The sequence below is a fragment of the Medicago sativa genome, chromosome 5, assembly GCF_051527215.1.
Source record: "Medicago sativa cultivar Bolivia chromosome 5, Bolivia_mono, whole genome shotgun sequence".
Lineage (NCBI taxonomy): Eukaryota > Viridiplantae > Streptophyta > Magnoliopsida > Fabales > Fabaceae > Medicago > Medicago sativa.
In genome coordinates this window covers 25,242,901-25,262,255 of record NC_140753.1, presented here as the reverse complement: position 1 = coordinate 25,262,255, position 19,355 = coordinate 25,242,901, and the positions used below count along the sequence as shown (strand labels likewise).

General features: G+C 34.9%; 2 protein-coding genes and 1 long non-coding RNA gene across 6 annotated transcripts; 2 read left to right on the top strand and 1 right to left on the bottom strand.

Moving 5' to 3' along the window:
- The first annotated feature begins 346 nt into the window (after positions 1 to 346).
- Positions 347 to 10,093, top strand: LOC146921298 (disease resistance protein RGA2-like). 4 transcript variants are annotated; one of them, XM_085714730.1, is made up of 5 exons: positions 347 to 893; positions 4,692 to 7,887; positions 9,036 to 9,108; positions 9,266 to 9,413; positions 9,521 to 10,093. In XM_085714730.1, exons 1-2 carry the CDS (start codon positions 594 to 596, stop codon positions 7,761 to 7,763), a joined length of 3,372 nt encoding a protein of 1,123 aa, XP_085570856.1. In that variant the 5' UTR covers positions 347 to 593; the 3' UTR covers positions 7,764 to 7,887; positions 9,036 to 9,108; positions 9,266 to 9,413; positions 9,521 to 10,093. The 4 variants fall into 4 exon arrangements, with proteins under 4 accessions (XP_085570856.1, XP_085570855.1, XP_085570857.1 ...); XM_085714729.1 differs by having other exon boundaries at positions 415 to 893; positions 4,692 to 7,813; XM_085714731.1 differs by having other exon boundaries at positions 415 to 893; positions 4,692 to 7,813; positions 9,036 to 9,127.
- On the bottom strand, positions 9,250 to 12,319 carry LOC146921297 (uncharacterized). The gene is made up of 4 exons (XR_015012070.1): positions 12,233 to 12,319; positions 11,825 to 11,986; positions 11,240 to 11,739; positions 9,250 to 9,378 (listed from the first exon to the last, which is right to left on the bottom strand). It is a non-coding gene; the product is annotated as an uncharacterized LOC146921297 (long non-coding RNA).
- Positions 12,320 to 15,886: 3,567 nt separating this feature from the next.
- On the top strand, positions 15,887 to 18,650 carry LOC146921296 (Protein kinase superfamily protein). The gene has a single exon (XM_085714728.1). It carries the CDS (start codon positions 16,137 to 16,139, stop codon positions 18,030 to 18,032), a length of 1,896 nt encoding a protein of 631 aa, XP_085570854.1. The 5' UTR covers positions 15,887 to 16,136; the 3' UTR covers positions 18,033 to 18,650.
- Positions 18,651 to 19,355: the final 705 nt, after the last annotated feature.

The window sequence follows — 19,355 nt, the reverse complement described above, 5'->3', positions numbered from 1 at the left end:
CCAGCTCTTTACAGTTTGGCAATATAATCAGGCAATAAATTAGAATTAATTCAATTACTTTTTTCATTTCTATAAAGGCACCACCATGCCTGAAACAAGTATTTAATATCACAAAGAAAAAGAGTGGAGGTTTTAAACAATTGTCTACTTTCCCAGAACCTCTCATGGCACTCCTAGTATAGTTGGTGATCCTTTAATAATAATATTTTATGGTAACAACTTTAGCTTTGAATATGTTATTAGAAAAAGTGAAAAATGTGAAAAATTTGAATATGTTATTAAAAAGAAAAGATATAGAAAAGTGCTTCCTTTATGTTAATTAATTGTTAAATCAAAACCCTTAATGTGTGGAAACCATCTTTAGCATCTATACTCAGCTAAAGATTGTTTCAACAGTTATCCCTTCCTTAATGGTTGAGAAACCTTGGCTTTGCAGCACAAATTGTTCCAATAGTATTGCTTATATTAAATTGGTTGCCAACTTTTGTTCATACTATAAAAAGACCTAAAACTGGTCCTTGTCAATCATCACGCATCATACAATACAATACAACCTCACTAACATTTTCATTTTGCAATTCAGAGTTTAAGAGATGGCTGAGGCTGTCCTTGAAGTTGTGCTTAGTAATTTGAGCGAACTCATTCGAAAGGAGATTGGCCTATTTATCGATTTCGATCAAGAGTTTAACAGGCTGGCCAGCTTGCTGACAACAATCAAGGCTACACTTGAAGATGCTGAGGAGAAACAATTCACTGACAGTACTGGTGCTATCAAGAATTGGCTACTAAAACTCAAAGACGCTGCTTACATCCTTGACGACATCTTGGACGAGTGTGCTACTGAATCATTGGAGATGGAGTACCTAGGATTCAACTGTGGACTAACACACAAGGTATGTTAGAATGTTAAGAAATATCTTATAGTATTTTTCATGTTCTTTTTGTAAAAAGGCTAAAATGAAATATATTAACAAGCAGAAATAAGACCTTGCAGTACAAGAGTACCGAAAAAGGCCTTATAAAGGGAACATAGTTATATTACAAAGAAGTCCCAAGCAACAAAAAAGAAAGAAGCTAAATTACAGCAACAAAGCAAAAAATAGGATTAAGCCTCCATTAATGATAGTCGAAATCAAAAGCAACATATTTTGATTTGAACCACCAAAAAGACTGGAGCTTAACCTGTTCAATTAAATAATGTAACTGCTCCTCCTTGTGCTGAAATATTTGTCTATTTCTCTCTTTCTATATGACCCAAACTGTAGCTATCCATATAATATTAAGAGCGAAATGCACACTTTTCGAATAGCCCCTCAATCCTCCAAACTGCACTGAATGGTCCTATAAATTCCCATGTGGAACCAAAGAAAAGACTAGCCAACTTGAAACATGAGACCAAATTCTACCATAAAAATCACATTTAACAAAAAGGATATAGTATTATGTGCCCCCACACCATAACCAGAAAATAAATCTGCCTCAACCAAAGATTGCATCAGCACATTTAAACCTTCCGCCGCTAACAAAAACAAACAAGGAGGAGAAAGAGGATCTCTTTGACTAAGGCCTCTTTCCATTTTAAATTCATCTGTCGGGCTGCCGTTCACAAGCACTGATGCTGATGGCGTAGTTACACATTCTAAAATTCACTTACGCCATCGAGTCGGAAAATTCATTTTAATCATCAAAACTTCCAAGTACCTCCAATCTACCGAATCATATGCTTTCTCAAAATCAGCCTCGAAAAGTAATAAGTTTTCTTTAGCTTATGTGCATCATCCACAATCTCATTCGTAATAAGAATAACATCAAAAATTTGTCGTTTTTTGATAAAAGCTAACTGGCCTAAAAATTAACATTACCAATAACATTCCTTAACCTGTTAGCAAGCACTTTCGACAAAATTTTATACAAGCAACCCACCAAAGAAATTTGTCGGAAATCCGCCAAGGGCTCTCAACTTTAGGTATCAAAGGTATGAACGTACTATTAATACATTTTGTTAATTTACCATTACAGTCAAATTCAGCAAAAAAATGCAGCAACTCATCCTTTAGGATATCCCAAAAATCTTTAACAAAGCCAAGATTAATTCCATTCGATCCTGGACTCTTGAAACTGTCACAATCCCATATTGCTTGCTTTATCTCCTCTAAAGGAAAAGGTTTAATTAAATCTAACCCTTCAACCCCAGTGATCGATTTAAAAGGAAGATTATCAATCCCAGGTCAATTCACCATAGTTGACTAAGAATGCGTCTGAAAATGTTGGAAAGCTGAATCACGCACACCAACAACTCCCTCAACCTGAACACCATCAACATGAATCGATATGACAACGTCCTTGACGACATAATACCGTGGAAAAATTTAGAATTAACATCTCCCTCTCTCAACCAATTTAATCTAGAACTTTGCCACTGAATACTAGAATTTAACTTAGATAAAGAAAGGATATCAACTGATAAAGAATGAAGTTCTTCTAACTCTTCCACCTCCAAGTCGTGGTCCTCCCCTTTAACATCTAATAGAGAAATATGCTTTTTAACCCCATGAATTCTTCCTTATAAATTTTGAGTATGATTCTGATGCCAAGTTTTCAAGCTTCCATTGATCAATTTAAATTTTTCCTTCAAGACATATCCACCCCACCCTTCGACCTGAAAGGATAGCCCATAGTCACATAATTCGTGTAATCAAGGGAGAATTGCGAATTGGTACGTGAGTACCGAATTCGGGTACTTCGGCGTATTGGTACGCACAAACCAGCGAACCAAGCGTACCAAAGCATGGTTACCGCTGATTGGTTGAAAAAAAGGTTTAGACTACAAAGTAAATATAAAATGAATCACCATGAGTTGAGGACTGAGTGAGAAGAACATGAACAAAGAGTGGAGAGTGAGAAACTTGGTAGAAGAAATTAGGTAAAAAAAATACATTTTTTTTATAGCTCACTATATTTATTTAGGTATTATTACTACTACGAATCGGAGCGTACCGAAGCTGTATACCCCTATACGTACCGAATTCATCTCCTGTCGCGTACCGCGAACCCGTACCCGTACCGCGTACCGGAACGAACCGCGAATTATGTGACTATGGGATAGCCACTTCCTTAACAAAATCCTTATACCCTTGTAAGTCAGCTCAACATTTCAACATCCTTTGCGGTCTAGGTCCCCAATTCTCTTCATCAATCATCAAAATAATCGGACAAATGTGGGATATACCTCTAGGAAGGGCCACCTGAATGCAATTCGGACAGCGCTGATACCAAGGTTCGGATAACAAAAATCCATCAAGATGACTCATCGACAAACCATCACAACGATATTAGGTGAACCTTCGACCACACAACGGCCACCCGACACTCTACTTCTTCTCTCCTCTGTTGAAGGAACTGCATTAAAATCACACCAAGCAGCCTCACTATCGTTCGTTATCAAATCACCCAATCTAATCCATAATAACTGCCTACTCCCACTATCACACGGGGCATACACATTTGCTAAGGTAAACTCATAAGCATTCTTATTAAACCGCCCTTTAAAAATGAAAACATTCGCAAAACTCATAGTACCTTACGTAATTATTTTCTAGGATCAAATTATAATTTTATAGTATATTTTAGATTATCTCATAGGATTATATTTTGTATTACTTATTTTATTATGATTTGTTTTTGGTTTATGATTAGTATTTAGTCTTTTGTATTAAGCTACAATGCACTCAGTATCAACAATATTCATGGCTCTTATTATTTCATCTCTCCCTTTTGTCTAAGTTTGGACATGGTATCTAGAGCTTGGTTTCATCCTCCTTGAGAATCTTATAATTGTTTCACACTCTATTTGCTTCTAATTCATTTTTTGTGCATTATGCATGGGACTGTGCACCAGTTTTGCATGTTTCTTGGTGCTTTATTTATGTTTTGTTAGTGTGAATTTATTTCTGGTCCTGTTTTGAAAAAAAATATATTTAAGTATGCAGTCATATGTCAAGTGATGCAGTCAGTTCCAAGTTGTTTGTTGATCTTCTGTCAGTCAGTCTTGTACCAATGTGTTTTCAATTTAAACTCTAATGGAAGGCTTTCCAGTCATTGATCTCAGCACACTATTAATGGTCTTTGGTAGTCCCTTCATTCAACCAACGTCAATGTTTAGTCGTTGGCACCAGCCGTTGATGACATGTCCCACATAAGTTGTTTTATTTTCAACAGTCCTGTCGCCCGACCGTTGTCAAGAGTGAGTTGCCGACCCTGGTTATCGAAAACTTTGTTACCTGTTCTACACTTTGGTGGAGTTTATGAAAGTTTATTGTGGTTCTCATACTACTTGGTTTGATTTGATCTTCTATTTTATAGGGTATATTCTAACAAGCTTAAGCTTAGTAAGATTTAACTTGAGGAGATGTGTTAGAATACTATAAAAAATATCTTTTGTTTTCTATAATCAATTTATAATGTTAGAGTATCTCACATGATTAGATTTTATATTACTATTCTTATAATAATTAGTGCTTGATTTATGATTGATCTATGTATCCCCCCCCCCCCCCCCCCCCCCCCCCCCCACATAAATAGGGATTATCTAGTATTTTGCATCAAGCTACTATTCGGTCAGCATCAATAATATTGAAGGTACTTGGTATTTTTTTCTCTTCCTTTTATCTAAAATCTCACAACGTTAACAGGTGCAAAGATCTTTCTTATCCTCTTTTCATCCAAAGCATGTTGCTTTTCGTTACAAACTTGCTAAGAAAATGAAGAGGATAAGAGCGAAGTTAGATGGAATCGCCGAAGAAAGGAATAAGTTTCATTTAACTGAGATGGTTAGAGAGAGAAAAGGCGGTGTTCTAGACTGGCGCCAAACCACCTCAATATTGACTGAACCATTAGTCTATGGAAGAGAAAAAGAAAAGGATAAAATCGTAAACTTTTTGGTTGGCGATGCATCTGAATTGGACAACTTATCTGTCTATCCAATAGTAGGCCTCGGTGGACTAGGTAAAACAACACTTGCCCAACTCGTCTTCAATAACGAGAGGGTAGTTAAACACTTTGAAAGGAGAATTTGGGTATGTGTTTCTGAAGATTTCAGTCTCAAAAGAATGGCAAAAGCTATCATAGCATCAACATCTGAGGAGGCCTATGGATGTGAGGATTTGGATCTAGAGCCACTTCAAAAAAGACTTCAACATCTACTTCGAAGAAAAAGATATTTGCTAGTTTTGGATGACGTGTGGAACGAACAACAAGAGAATTGGCAGAGACTGAGATTTCTTTTGGCTTGTGGAGGAAAGGGTGATTCCATTTTGGTCACCACTCGTCTTTTAAACGTAGCAAAGATCATGGGGACAATGCCTCCTCATGAATTATCAAGGCTATCTGATACAGATTGTTGGGAATTGTTTAAAGAGCGAGCTTTTGGACCAAATGAGGTAGTACATGAAAAGCTTGTGGTCATAGGAAAAGAGATACTAAAAAAGTGTGTGGGAGTCCCTCTTGCGGCAATATCACTAGGAGGTTTGTTGCGTTTTAAAAGAGAAGAAAAGGAGTGGCTCAATGTCAAGGAAAGTAAGATATGGAGTTTACAGGGTGAAAATCCTGTCATGTCTGCCTTAAAACTAAGTTACCTGAATATGCCAGTAAAATTGAGAAATTGTTTTTCCTTTTGCGCACTATTTCCCAAAGACGGAATTATGAGCAAGCAATTTCTAATTGAGCTTTGGATTGGTAATGGCTTCATTTCTTCCAACCAAATGTTGGAAGCAGAGGATATTGGTAATGAGGTGTGGAATGAATTATATTGGAGATCATTTTTCCAAGATACTAAGACAGATGAATTTGGTCAAATTGAAACATTCAAGATGCATGATCTTGTTCATGATCTTGCTGAGTCAGTTACAAGAGAGGTTTGTTGCATTACAGATCACAATGAAATACCTACTATGTCTGAGAGTACCCGCCACCTCACAATTGACAAGCAAAATAAAGTCAACTCAATCCAGCTGCAGAAAGTCAACTCATTGAAGACATATATGGAGTTGAACTATAGTGTCTATGAAGCTGGCCAACTTTCACCTCAGGTATTGAAATGTTATTCTTTACGGGTACTTTTGAGCAATAGACTAAACAATTTATCTACTTCAATTGGTCGTCTAAAGTATCTAAGATACTTAGATGTTTCCGAAGGGCGTTTCAATACTCTTCCAGAATCCATTTGCAAGCTTTACAATTTGCAAGTCTTGAAGTTAGACCTTTGTCATTTTCTACAAAAGTTGCCTGATAGATTGACACGCTTAAAAGCTCTGCAACATCTGTCTTTGATTGGTTGTGACTCACTATCAAGCTTGCCCCCTCAAATTGGGAATCTGACTTCCCTAAAGACTTTAAGCAAATACATTGTTGGCAACGAAAGGGGGTACCTTTTGGAAGAATTGGGACAGCTTAACCTTAAAGGACAGTTACACATTAAGAACCTAGAGAGAGTAAAAAGTGTAACGGATGCCAAAAAAGCTAACTTGTCAATGAAGAAACTGAACCAACTCTGGCTGTCATGGGAAAGAAATGAAGTCTCCCAACTACAAGAAAATATTGAGCAGATTCTAGAAGCGCTTCAACCTTATGCCCAACAACTTTATTCTTTTGGTGTAGGAGGATACCCAGGTGCACATTTTCCACCGTGGATTTCTAGCCCTTCTCTCAAAGATTTAAGTTCTTTAGAGCTTGTGGATTGCAAGAGTTGTTTAAACCTTCCGGAGTTGTGGAAACTACCTTCTCTAAAGTATCTAAAAATATCCAACATGATCCATGTTACCTACATATTCCCGGAGTCATATGATGGAGAAGGTTTAATGGCTTTGAAAACTCTTTACTTAGAGAAGTTGCCAAACCTCATAAGTTTATCAAGGGAAGAAGGAGAAAATATGTTTCCACAACTTAAAGCACTTCAAATATCTGAATGTCCTAATTTTTTGGGATTGCCTTGGCTTCCGTCTCTCAATGATCTGTATATAGAAGGGAAATACAATCAAGAACTACCAACATCAATTCAAAAACTAGGTAATCTTGAAACCCTACATTTCTCGTATAATGAAGAGTTAATTTACTTTCCTGAAGGGATCCTACAAAACCTTGCTTCTTCCGTAAAGACATTGGGTTTTCATCATCACTCTGAACTCAAGATACTCCCAACTGAAATGATTCACCTTCATGCTCTCAAGGAATTGTATATTAACTATTGCCAAAACATCAAGTCATTAACAAATGAAGTATTGCAAGGGCTGCAGTCTCTCAAGGTGCTAGATATTGTAGGGTGCCGTAAGTTTGTCCTATCAACAGGTTTTCAGTATCTAACTTGTCTAGAGACATTGGCGATTGGTAGTTGTTCGGATGTGGAAGGGTTCCATGAGGCTTTACAACATATGACCACTCTACAGTCCTTAACACTGTCTGATCTTCCAAACCTAGAATTTTTGCCTGAATGCTTCGAAAACCTTACCTTGCTTCGTGAGTTAATGATTTATGTGTGTCCCAAATTGGCTTGTCTTCCAACAAGCATCCAACATCTTAGTGGTCTAAAACTATTAAGTATTTATAGCTGCCCCAATTTGGAGAAGCGGTGCAGGAAGGGAATAGGCGAGGATTGGCCGAAAATAGCTCATGTTGAGTTTATTGACATACAAGATGAAAACCTAACACATGGTGGACATGGTGGACGGTATTTTGATGGAGATGCAGGTTTTCTATGGTCCTCTTTATGAATTGCAACATCTTAGAAGTTGTGCACATGTAGATCGCTAAATTTTATCGGGTATATTATATTCTGCAATTCTAGATTTTCTTATTTAATTTTTGTAGTTTAAGGAAAAATCCACATTGGAGAAGGTATAGTTGATATAATACACTCTGTTGATTGTCTATTGGAATCCTCAAAACAATAAATGTAAATGTGTGTATTGGATTAGGATTTTAAAAGACTATTTTAATAAAAAAAAGTCTTTAAGATTTTAAAAGACTGTGTGAGATTGTATTGATTCTGTGAGATTTTAAAAGACTTTTTATGTAAAAGACTTTACGCACTCAAGATTTTAATGGATTTATCACACTGACTTTTAAGGATTTCAAAGGATTTTATGGGATTTTAAAATTTTAAAGGATTCAATGAATTTCAGGGGAAAAAAGAACAAACTTACAAGCGTGAATGATAAAAATAATGAACAAATAAATTCTAGCGTTTGAATAAAGAAAAATAAAACCAATAAAAAATTCTTTTACTATTGATTTTATAATTTTAAGGATTTTATGGATTTTATAAGATTTTAAGGGACTAAAAAACACTCTTAACACATTATTCTCCATACACATTTTTTATTTGTTAAAAATGTTATTCCCACAAAATTCAATTGTACATATTTAAAATTATGACAGCCCTTACAAATCTTTCAAAAAAAAAAAAATTGTGTCAGCCATCATTTTGTGTTTGAAATTAGAGAAGTCGTTTGAGTTTTTCTAAGAGAGGTGAGAGAGAGAGAGAGAGAGAGAGAGAAGAGAGGAGGGAGAGAGAGAGAGAGAGAGAGAGAGAATGGAGAGATAGAGAGACGAAGAGAGAAAGGAGAGAGGGGGGAGGGGAGAGAGAGAAGGGAGAAGAAAGAGATAGTAACTTTTAAATGAAAAATAATCCCAAGAAATCTCATCTTTTCATGAAAGACTTTTTCTTGTTGAAGTTACACTACAAAATCCCACAAAATCCATCAAAATCCAATTTATTAAACAATCCTTCGAAATTTGAATGATTTTGAATACCATGAGACTTTTTTTAAGTGATGAAAAGTCTTGACTGAATACCTCAAGACTTTTTTAAAATGACAAAGAGTCTTGATTGAATACCACAAGACTTTTTTTAAGTTGCAAAAAGTCTTGATTGAATACCACAAGACTTTTTCATAATTAAAAAGTCTTTTAAAATCCCATAGAATCCTAATCCAATACATCCCCCTAAAACTATCTGATAATACAACTATGTTATAATCTAGGCACTTCCTGCTTGAGAAAGCTTCTTGCTGCATCTAATGATTCATTTGGAGAACATGATGGACATATACAAGGGTAACTTTTCTGCATAATGGTTTGTTCTCTCTTGCTATATGTTGTGTGCATTCTTCTCATGTGACTGTTATGAGAGGCCATAAAATTGCCTGATTATGTGAGAATACGTATTTTAGCCATGGATTGCTCAACGTACTTAAACATTATGATTTTTCAGATGGAGCTTGTCAAACCAATTGATTTTGAGATCCAATCCTCCCGTGATTTTAGAAGGAAAAGCTGTGATTTTAATAGTGCGGGTTTTGATTTCGTGAGAAAATGTGAGATTCCCTGGAGTCAGAAATAGACATGGTCAAACAAACATGGTAATTTATTTTATATCTTCAATCTGCATATCTTCTCATTTTCCATGTTATACATATTCTCATTTTCCATTTATATATATTCTCATTTTCCATTTTAATGAATACAGAGAGCTGCAAAATTTGTAAAAATATATCTGAGGATCAAGTCGGACAAGTGAGTCAGGGAGGCTTATTTTACAGATTAATGGAAAGATTTCTACGTTGAGTCCGGACTTTATACAGGATTGTAGAATTGTTCTTGTTGTATATAGTGATGATCCCACAAAAATTTTATACAGGATACTATCCTATCTATAATTATGAAATGTGAGAAGCAAACTTGTGAAATGTTGGCTATTATTTTTCTTTTACTCTTTTCTGCAAATAGATTTATGAAATTTTTTTTTTTAATGGTAAATGTTAGTATGTTAATTGATTTATGATATATCTATTTGGAAGTTTGACTCATAGGGTAGGAATTGTCTTTTTAGTATTTTAGCATATTTCATCTTCACTGTAAACTAGGGTGTGGATTTAGCTGTTTGTTTTTATTTTTTCTTCCTAGACTGTTCTAGTGATTATTTGAGTTAATCACTTTTAAAACATTCTTACACTGTTGGCTTGCAAGACTTAAGGGAATATGAATATATTAAGAAAATTTTCAAGTAAAATATGGTAAATACTGGTGAAAAAAAAATAAACACTTTGTAATCTCAATAGGATCAGGATAATTTACTTTTCATTCTGCATTTTGTTCCAATCTTTTTGGATTACTTTGTTTAAATCTGTAATGATAAATCAGAACACCGACAATCATTCAATCAATCAGAGCAAAAACTGTATCTAAAGCTAGCTTACTTCTAAAGGATATTCTTTTAAGAATTTTGTTTTACCTAGGGAAATTTTGGCTGCATGGTACCAATCTAATATTACTACCATTTTCTATTGGTATAGTTTAGGGTTAATTATGTTTTTGGTCCCTACAAAATTGCAACCTTGTAAGTTTAGTCCTTACTTAATTTTAATAGCATTTTTAATCCCTACAAAAAAAAATTTACTTATAATTTTAGTCCCTGCTAAAATAAATTTTGTTTAATTATCCTTAAACTCTTAAATTTTTTAACGACTCTTTTTATACAAGTTTAGAACGCTATGAACGGTTCATTTACTAAAATCTATAATTTTTTAACATGAAATAAATTAAATATGAATTTTTTAAAACGACAAAAGTTTAAGATATAAGTAACAAAAATATGGACGTAGAAATCAAATTTTTGCGATATTTTTTTCGGAGGACCTTTTAATAACGTTCTTAACACGCCTTAAAAAATTGTTGAAAAACTTAAGAGTTTAAGCATAAATTAAACAAATTTGGATTGAGTAAGGACTAATATTGAGTGCAGAAATTTTTTGTAGGGATTAAAAATGCTATTAAAATTAAGTAAGGATTAAACTTACAAGGTCGCCATTTTGTAGGGACCAAAAACATAATTAACCCTATAGTTTATAACATAAACATATGATATATCTTGTGTAGAAGGAAAAAGAATCAGAAATAAAAAGGACATATATGTGTTGTTCATAAGGTGTCAGCTCAATGGTAAACGTTTGACCTTGTAACCTCAAGGGAGGGAGTTCAAATCTGCTCAACGATGGGTGTAAAATGGTCAGTAGTGTCACTTTAATTAATAATAATTTCTACCTTCTCCAGTAGAAAAGAAAAACTAAAAACTAAAAGACATATATATGAGTTGATTGAAAAGCATACTTTCAGTTGGAATTTGAAAACACCTACATTAAACTGCATATTTCTCAATGAATACACGATATAGAAAATCAAGCAGTACCTTGTTCCACCTGGATGTGTTATAATGATACCAATGTCCTCGCAGGTAGCTTTTCCACGTCAATACGATCCTCCACAAATAATAGTAACCTAAATTAATGTAGCAGAGTAACTAGGTTTTCAATGGCATGCTTTAATTCTGACTGAAAGAGCAACAAATATAAAGACTTTGGTGTATATGACTGATATAAGAATTATCAGAAATCTATAATTGATAGCATGAACTGAAATACATGAGGCAGCAGGTTCTAGAAACTAGAGAGATCCTTAAGTGTAACATGATGTAAATTGCAAAAATTATGAAGTATGAATTCAAACAAGACAAATGGAAGAAGATGGGGATTATAAAGTTATTAATAAAGCTTGAATCATTATCATTTTTTGTGCAACAGATTCTTATCAAACATTCATGACAAGACAGAAAACTTAAATCAAACTCAGTTTTGCCAAAATTTTGTAGTGCTCCCCAACTTTCTGCAAAATCTGCTCCATCTTTTGAACCTATCAAATCAAAAAGAACATCAGCGAGTACTTTTTTTGGGAAATAATAGCGTATCAAAAGGTATTTTGATACCACCGGACAGACCTCATGGCGTGGAATCTGTTGCCTGACATCATCAAAGTATTTCAATCCTAACTTCTGTGCATTCATAAGTACATCATCATTCCTAACTTCTTTGTCATACAGTTTCAGTGTTGTGGCAGGACCTATACCCCATAATTCTTCAAATAAGGATATTGTTTGCACCTATAGTTGAATAAGATTGAAAAGGATAAGGTAGTAAGATTGCAATTAAAATGTCAAAAATATACAGGTTGTTACTATTTTATAGAATGTATGTTCTTCCTACTACATATCTATCAACTGACCAATAAAAAGATGACAATAACAAATATCCAATCCGTAAGTTATTACAAATGTGTCCTTGTGCACGTGCATAAAATTTAATAAATATGATGCATAAGTATTCAAAAAAGGCTAAGTAGTTCATACCTTCAAAGTTTTCCAATTTTGATAACTTCCCAGTAGTGATTAGCTCCTGAATCTGAACTGAACACAGTAAAAAAATTGCTTGTCTATTACCTGACCCAAACAAAATTTCTAAGTAATTAATTACGTAGGAGAAGGTACAAATGTCTTGTTGAGGACCAAATTCAGATTTTTGAATTAACAATGGAGAGTCATTCCTTTACTATGTAAACAATCGATTTTGAAAAGCTAATAAAAAAGAGGATAACAGAATATTAAAACCAAACAATTATCGAAGTAAACAAGCATCGTTTAATGACCCAAAATAAACTTTCGTTAAATCAAAAGAATAGTACTCCGTGTAACCAAACAACACATACACCTTGATTTCCGCAATAATAAGTAGCAACAAGGAAGATATTGCATACGAAAACTAAATGATTATTCCACTAGAGCTGATGAAGATCTAATAGGGGTGAAGAACAACGAAGCTATTATAAACTCGTACTAATATTCTGAAACTAAATATAAAAATTGTCATTCAAACTACCAGTAGATAAGAAATGCAAGAAGAAAGCTGCCACTAAGTCAACAGAATTCACTTACATGATCCTTCATCAATTCCTCTCCAGTCTATTATATATAACTAAACACAGTTAGACAACACTTTAGATATTGAGAAAAGAATGGATTTTTTTTGTTAAAAGTTTATTCTATTCAGAGGAGCCAGAAGAAAGTTTTGGATGAAAAATATTTAAAGCAAATAATCTTCTACTGTAGGGATGTGGATCTCACTGCCTCATTTTCAGCATCAAGGTGTTGTGTTCTACTGTCAGCATAATTTAAACTCTCAATTTCGCCGTGACTGCTTGTCGTGCTTATTAATGAAGGTGGTGCATTTTCTGTTCTACCTTAATTACTTTCAAGGTTCACAATTTCTGTATCCTCGAAAGAGGATTTGATTTTCTTATTCTGTAATTTCTGAGTTTCACTAGAAATGCTACTATCAGTTGGCTCATGATCCAAAGACTTGTCAGGTTCATTGATACTTTCACCTTGTGAATCCAACTTCAGTGCATATATAATATCCTTAGATAGTTTCTCCCCTGATTTCAAGCTGTGTTCTCCAGCCATTGATAAAGGAGATCACACTGCAAAAATGAGGCAAACAACATGCCTAACTTCCCATTCTTTGTGTTCGCATGCCCAGCAGGATCCTCCCATTCTTATCATTTTCACACTAACGCATTTTTTTTTTTTTTTAAAGAAACACTTAAGCATATTGTAATTGTCCATATAACATGTTTTGGTTTTAGGTTTGCCATCAACATCAAAAAGGGGTCATTTCCTTGTCGATCAGAATATAAGAATAAAGCTCACTACATATTTGAAAAAGCGATCATATTCATCTCGTTCATATTGACTTAGGAGATTATATGAGTACAAGAAGAAATTGGTCCTAGACTCATAATGATCCCTAACCTAATAAAGAGGAAATTGAGGATCCTTCTCGATAACAGGATCCCTAACGTTATTTTTTACTAACTTCCCAAAAAAATCTCTTGCAGGTTAGGTCTCCATTAAATTGTCTAGAGTCATTCTCATTTTTTACCAAAGCATGAAATAATTATCTTTGAACCCAGAAACAGAATCTACGAACATCTAAAAAAACTTAGTGGTTTGCTTCAACGAAATACATGTGTATAAAAGCGAGACAAACAATACATTATTTAAGCATTAAAATCACATTGGAGTAAAAAGTTACATCTTCTTACTTTAGTTAAAATCAGTCATGTGTATGTTTGATTACACTTTTGGAGGTGCTAAAACAAATTCTAAACATGTAAAATTATTTTTGACATGTTGAGATATTTTTCAGGAGAATTTATTCTAACTTTGATGTGATGTTGAGTTCAATAATTATATGAAAGGAGTCGTACAAGAAATATTGTCAATATGCATTCATAATTTTCATTGACCCAAATGTTACCTTGAAATTTAATTTGTAGGTGGAAGTTTTCAAATTCATGGTGTAGTTTAAAATTTCGTTGGAGTTGGAGGTCATGACACTTAATGGAAAGATTACATAATTGGGAAATCACAAACCAATGGGGACCAAGAAGGAATGAAGCATATATGGAAATGAAGTGCAACAAAGGACAAGAGATTAACTACTTTTATGCAAATTTAATAATTTCTTTATTTTCCTTCAATAAAAATTCTTTATTTAAGATTTTAAATTAAATAACAAATAAAATTAAATAACTAATATTAATATTATAGAACTAGAATTAATTCAAATTTGAATTTTAGGATTTGATTTTATCTTTATTTTAAGATTATGTCATATTTAAATTAATTAGGTTCCTTTAAAAACAAGGAGGTTGAATTTATCGAGTAAAAACTAGGATATTTATCGTTCTTAAAGTTTATAGGCTTTGTCATAGTTGATTGTGGCGTCTTTGTGACTTATGAATTGAATATCCACCTCGATTGTGGTTTCATCCACACACTTGTCTTCCTCAAAAAAAAAAAAAAATCCACACACTTGTCAACACGACCCTCAGTTTGGCATTGATGGTATGATGATCGACTCAAACTTGAACCTAGGATTTCTTTTAATCCAAACACTTTTTTTTTCAAATAAAATCAATTATTCAAAATTATTTTTTAACACTGAAAAATCAAAAAAATATCATATGGACAAAATAGTTTGTAACCTGCAACCTCCAAACATGTTAAAACCAATTACAGACCATAATTATTTTTAGTTTTATTCAAAAAGTGAAACCAAATTTACATTAAATTTAATAGATTTGTTCAATTCACTTACACATGTCAAAATCACAAATATTTGCCACATTTTAATTATTTTACACATATTAAGAAAATATGATAATAAATAAAAAATAAATAAATGATTTCATTAAATTATTCATATAAACTATCAATGTATATTTTCATTATCATGCAAATTAAATTAAAGAGTAATAATAATTAAAAATGGTGCACATAATATTAGTTTGTAAAATTAAAAATGAACAATTAAATTTACCTTAAATATTAAAAACGACAAACCTTTTTAGATAGTTTCTTTTACATATTTTACAATCATTACAAAATAAAGCAAAAATGAATAGAAAGAATAAATTTGCATTTGGCAAACCTCCAAATTTTTAATTTACACACCCCATAAACAGTTGGGCCAAATGATACCAACCCAACCTCAAATTGTCACACTCTCTCTGATAGTGATAAGTGATAACTGATTCACCACTAGTCCACTACCTCTAAAAAAAAAAAAACCGATTCACCACTGCATTATATTGAGACTTATTTCTTGTTGTTGGATTTATTTTGTAATTTGTTTTATGTTCGATGTATGGTGGATTTATTTTGAGATTTGTTTAATGTTAGAGTCTTTATATTGAATATATTGTTTTTAAAATAGTAGCGTATTTGTTAATAACAATCGACAAAAAAATATTTTAAAAAGTAGACGGGCCAGCCCACCAACCCGCTAGTCCGCCTTTAGGCGGGGCGGAGTGTGAGTTTGAGCCCACCCCCTCAAGTTGGCCTGCCTCGGCCCACCCCGTTTTTGGCGGGCTAATAGCGGGCTGAGCCTAAACGGGGCGGGCTGGCCCGTATTGCCATCCCTACCTACCTCTGCACAATTTTGAGTTGAGTGTTTGTCTTTTGTGTGTCCCCTTGCACGTGACCCTCTTTTTTCTCCCATTTCACTTTTTACTCTTTCTTTCTCCAAATCCAAGAACCTCCCTACTCACTATCACTAGTCTATACCAGTATCTATCTCCCTCACACACACCCTCCCACTCACCTTCCTTTCCCTCCCTTCAGATCCCATCTTAACCAATCACCCACCCATTAATGACTCCACATACCACACTTTCACTCTTCACCCATCACCATGCCCTTAACCACTCTTTTCTCCTTCCTCATCCTCCTACTCTTCCCCACATCAACACACACATGTCCTGCTAATAACAACTCAAACACAACAAAAACACACACTTCTTGTCCTCCATTTCAATCCACCCCTCCTTTTCCTTTCTCCACCACCCCAGGTTGTGGCCATCCTTCTTTTCAACTAACATGCTCAACCCCTCACTCTTTCATCACCATCAACAACCTCACCTTCTCAATCCTCTCTTACAAACCAAACTCCACTTCCATCACCCTCTCCCCTCACAACCCCATTTCACAACAAAACAACAATAGCAAATGCCCAACATCATCCTCAATCCCAAACAAACCCATAAACCTCTCTAACACACCCTTCACTCTCTCGGACGAAACATGCTCACGTCTCTCTTTTCTTCAACCATGTTCCCCACCAAACCTCCCAAACTGCAGCCACTGTCCTTGGCAATGCAAACTCATCAAAAACCCATCAGAAATCTTCAAAAGCTGTAGATCCATGCATCATTCAGTTTCAGACAATGAACCACGTTGCCAAAGTGATGTTCTTGTTTACCTAAACGAAATACTAACCCTAGGTATTGAACTTGAATGGGATGAAGCTTTAACACAAGACACTTACTTCACAAACTGCAAAGACTGCATCAACAACAACAACGGTTTCTGTGGTTTCAATTCATCAGACACGAAAAAACAGTTCGTATGTTATCATTTCCATTCAAAATCAACTCTTTCACCACCATGGATCCACAAAATGAAACCTAGCAAAATCGCTGTTTTCGCTATCGTTATCGCTTTCACTTCGTTGATTCTTTTCCTCTCGGTTGTTATCTCAATTCTCCGGTCGAGAAAGATAAACATGACGGTGGAAGAAGATCCGACTGCGGTGTTTCTTCACAACCACCGCAATGCGAATCTTCTTCCACCGGTTTTCACCTACGATGAACTGAATATATCTACAAACAACTTCGATCCGAAGAGGAAAATTGGTGACGGTGGATTCGGTTCGGTTTACTTAGGCAACCTCCGTGACGGAAAACTCGCCGCCGTGAAACATCTTCACCGGCATAACCACACGGCGGCGTTTTCATCAAAATCATTCTGCAACGAGATTCTCATTCTTTCTTCAATTGATCATCCAAACCTCGTTAAACTTCACGGTTACTGTAGCGATCCACGTGGTTTGATTCTTGTTTACGATTACGTTCCTAACGGAACCCTAGCGGAGCATCTTCACGGTTCAAAGAGTAAACGGAAGGGATACATGATGACGTGGCAAACGAGGCTTGAAATTGCGATACAAACGGCGTTAGCGATGGAGTATCTTCATTTTTCAGTTAAGCCACCGATAGTTCATAGGGATATAACGTCGTCAAATATTTTTATTGAGAAAGATATGAGGATTAAGGTTGGTGATTTTGGGTTGAGTAGGTTGTTGGTTCTGCAAGAATCGAATCAAACGACGTCGAGTGGTTTTGTATGGACTGGCCCACAAGGTACACCGGGTTATTTAGACCCGGATTATCATCGGTCTTTTCAGTTAACTGAAAAGAGCGATGTGTATAGTTTTGGCGTGGTTTTGCTTGAATTGATTTCCGGTCTTAAGGCGGTGGATTATTGTAGGGATAAGCGCGAGATGGCGCTTGCGGATATGGTTGTTTCGAGGATTCATACGGGTCAGTTGAAAGAGGTACTTGACCCAGTTCTTGACTTGGGTAACGACAATGACGCGCTTGATGCGGTGGGTGCTGTGGCGGAGTTGGCTTTTCGATGTGTTGCATCGGATAAAGACGATAGACCTGATTCAAAGGAGGTTGTCGGGGAGTTGAAGCGGGTTCGATCACGGATAAGTGGCGGCGTTACTCGGTCCATGTCTACAACTTAAGTTGAATGAATGACTTACTCAGTCCATATTCACAACTTAACCTCAGTTTGATATCACGGTGCGTCATTGTGATTTTGACATAATCATCGTGATACCAAATAGACACAGTGTGGCAAAGGAGAGATGAGTCGTGGACATGTGGAGTTTGAATTTGACTCCGTGAGTTAAAAGTTTTGTTTGTCTAAGGGTAAGGTGAAGCCCACAATGGAACCAAAACCAAAGTGTCCTATGATTTTTGTGTAATTTTATTGATGATGTGTAAGTACTTTGCAACTTTGGAGTTGTGTGCACGTGGGTATCAAATTCAATGTTATTTGTTACGTAACGTCAAGGGTAAAAGATGTCAGTGACACCGTACCGGTATTTAAATTTAGTATAGAAGCCTACCCAAATTGACTCAGCTGAGAATACATGTGGACCAGAGGGAAGGGACCATTCTACTAGTTCTTACTTTGCCACTCCAATTCCAAATATCTAGATACCTATCTATTTATGGGTAAATGTACAGTACTCTTATTGAAAGACATTTCCATTTTGAATTTGAATTATTCTTTCTTTCTCTGTATGTACATTTTATTTTGAATTATTAAATATAGATGCAACTATGTTTAACTGATAGTAATGTTTTACTTATGGGTCATGTTAACCAATGGCCCATGGTACTGGTTAAGGGAGTAAATATAGTAATATTTGTATTGAAAACTGTGTAATCAATACATTAAAAGTTTAAAAAGTGTCTTTTTTTATTTAAAATTTCTTCTTTTGGCTTCCTTAATCAGTGTCCCGAGGCACCCGTTAACATTTCCCTATATTTATATACAAAATGTATACTTCCTCCGGTCATATTTATAAGTAAAAAATGATTTTTTAAGTACATTGGATAATTAATGTATCCGATCACATTTATGGGTTAGATACATTAATTATTGGATGTACCTAAAAAGTTGTTTTTTGGTTATAAATATGACCGGAGGGAGTACATCACTTATGTTAGAATTGGTTAACTAACTTGTGTTTTATCTTGGTTTTCGGGTGTCAAACATTGATTACGTTTGAACCTTTTTAACCGTTGATATCTCATTTTTTCTTGGGAAGGGAAAAAACAAGCAAAACCCTTGAGAATCGAGGTCCGGGAGTTGTTTTCGCTACGGGAAGGTGTTAGGCACCCATAACGACTATAGTATCCTATAGTACGCGCGCGCTTTATTTTAAATGCTATTTGAAAGTGTTTATTTATGTCTAAGAGTTTCTAAGTGAAGAATTGGAGGGAGAAGAAAGTGTTTGAATTTTTGTTTTATTTGAATTGAAGGAATTTTGATTCCT

What these genes read in the sequence shown, in the direction of transcription:
- LOC146921296 (XM_085714728.1), top strand. Translation starts at nt 16,137, where the DNA reads ATGCCCTTAACCACTCTTTTCTCCTTCCTCATCCTCCTACTCTTCCCC.
- LOC146921298 (XM_085714730.1), top strand. Translation starts at nt 594, where the DNA reads ATGGCTGAGGCTGTCCTTGAAGTTGTGCTTAGTAATTTGAGCGAACTC. An exon ending in ACTGTGGACTAACACACAAG is followed by an intron (nt 894 to 4,691) that starts GTATGTTAGAAT and finishes CAACGTTAACAG; the next exon opens with GTGCAAAGATCTTTCTTATC.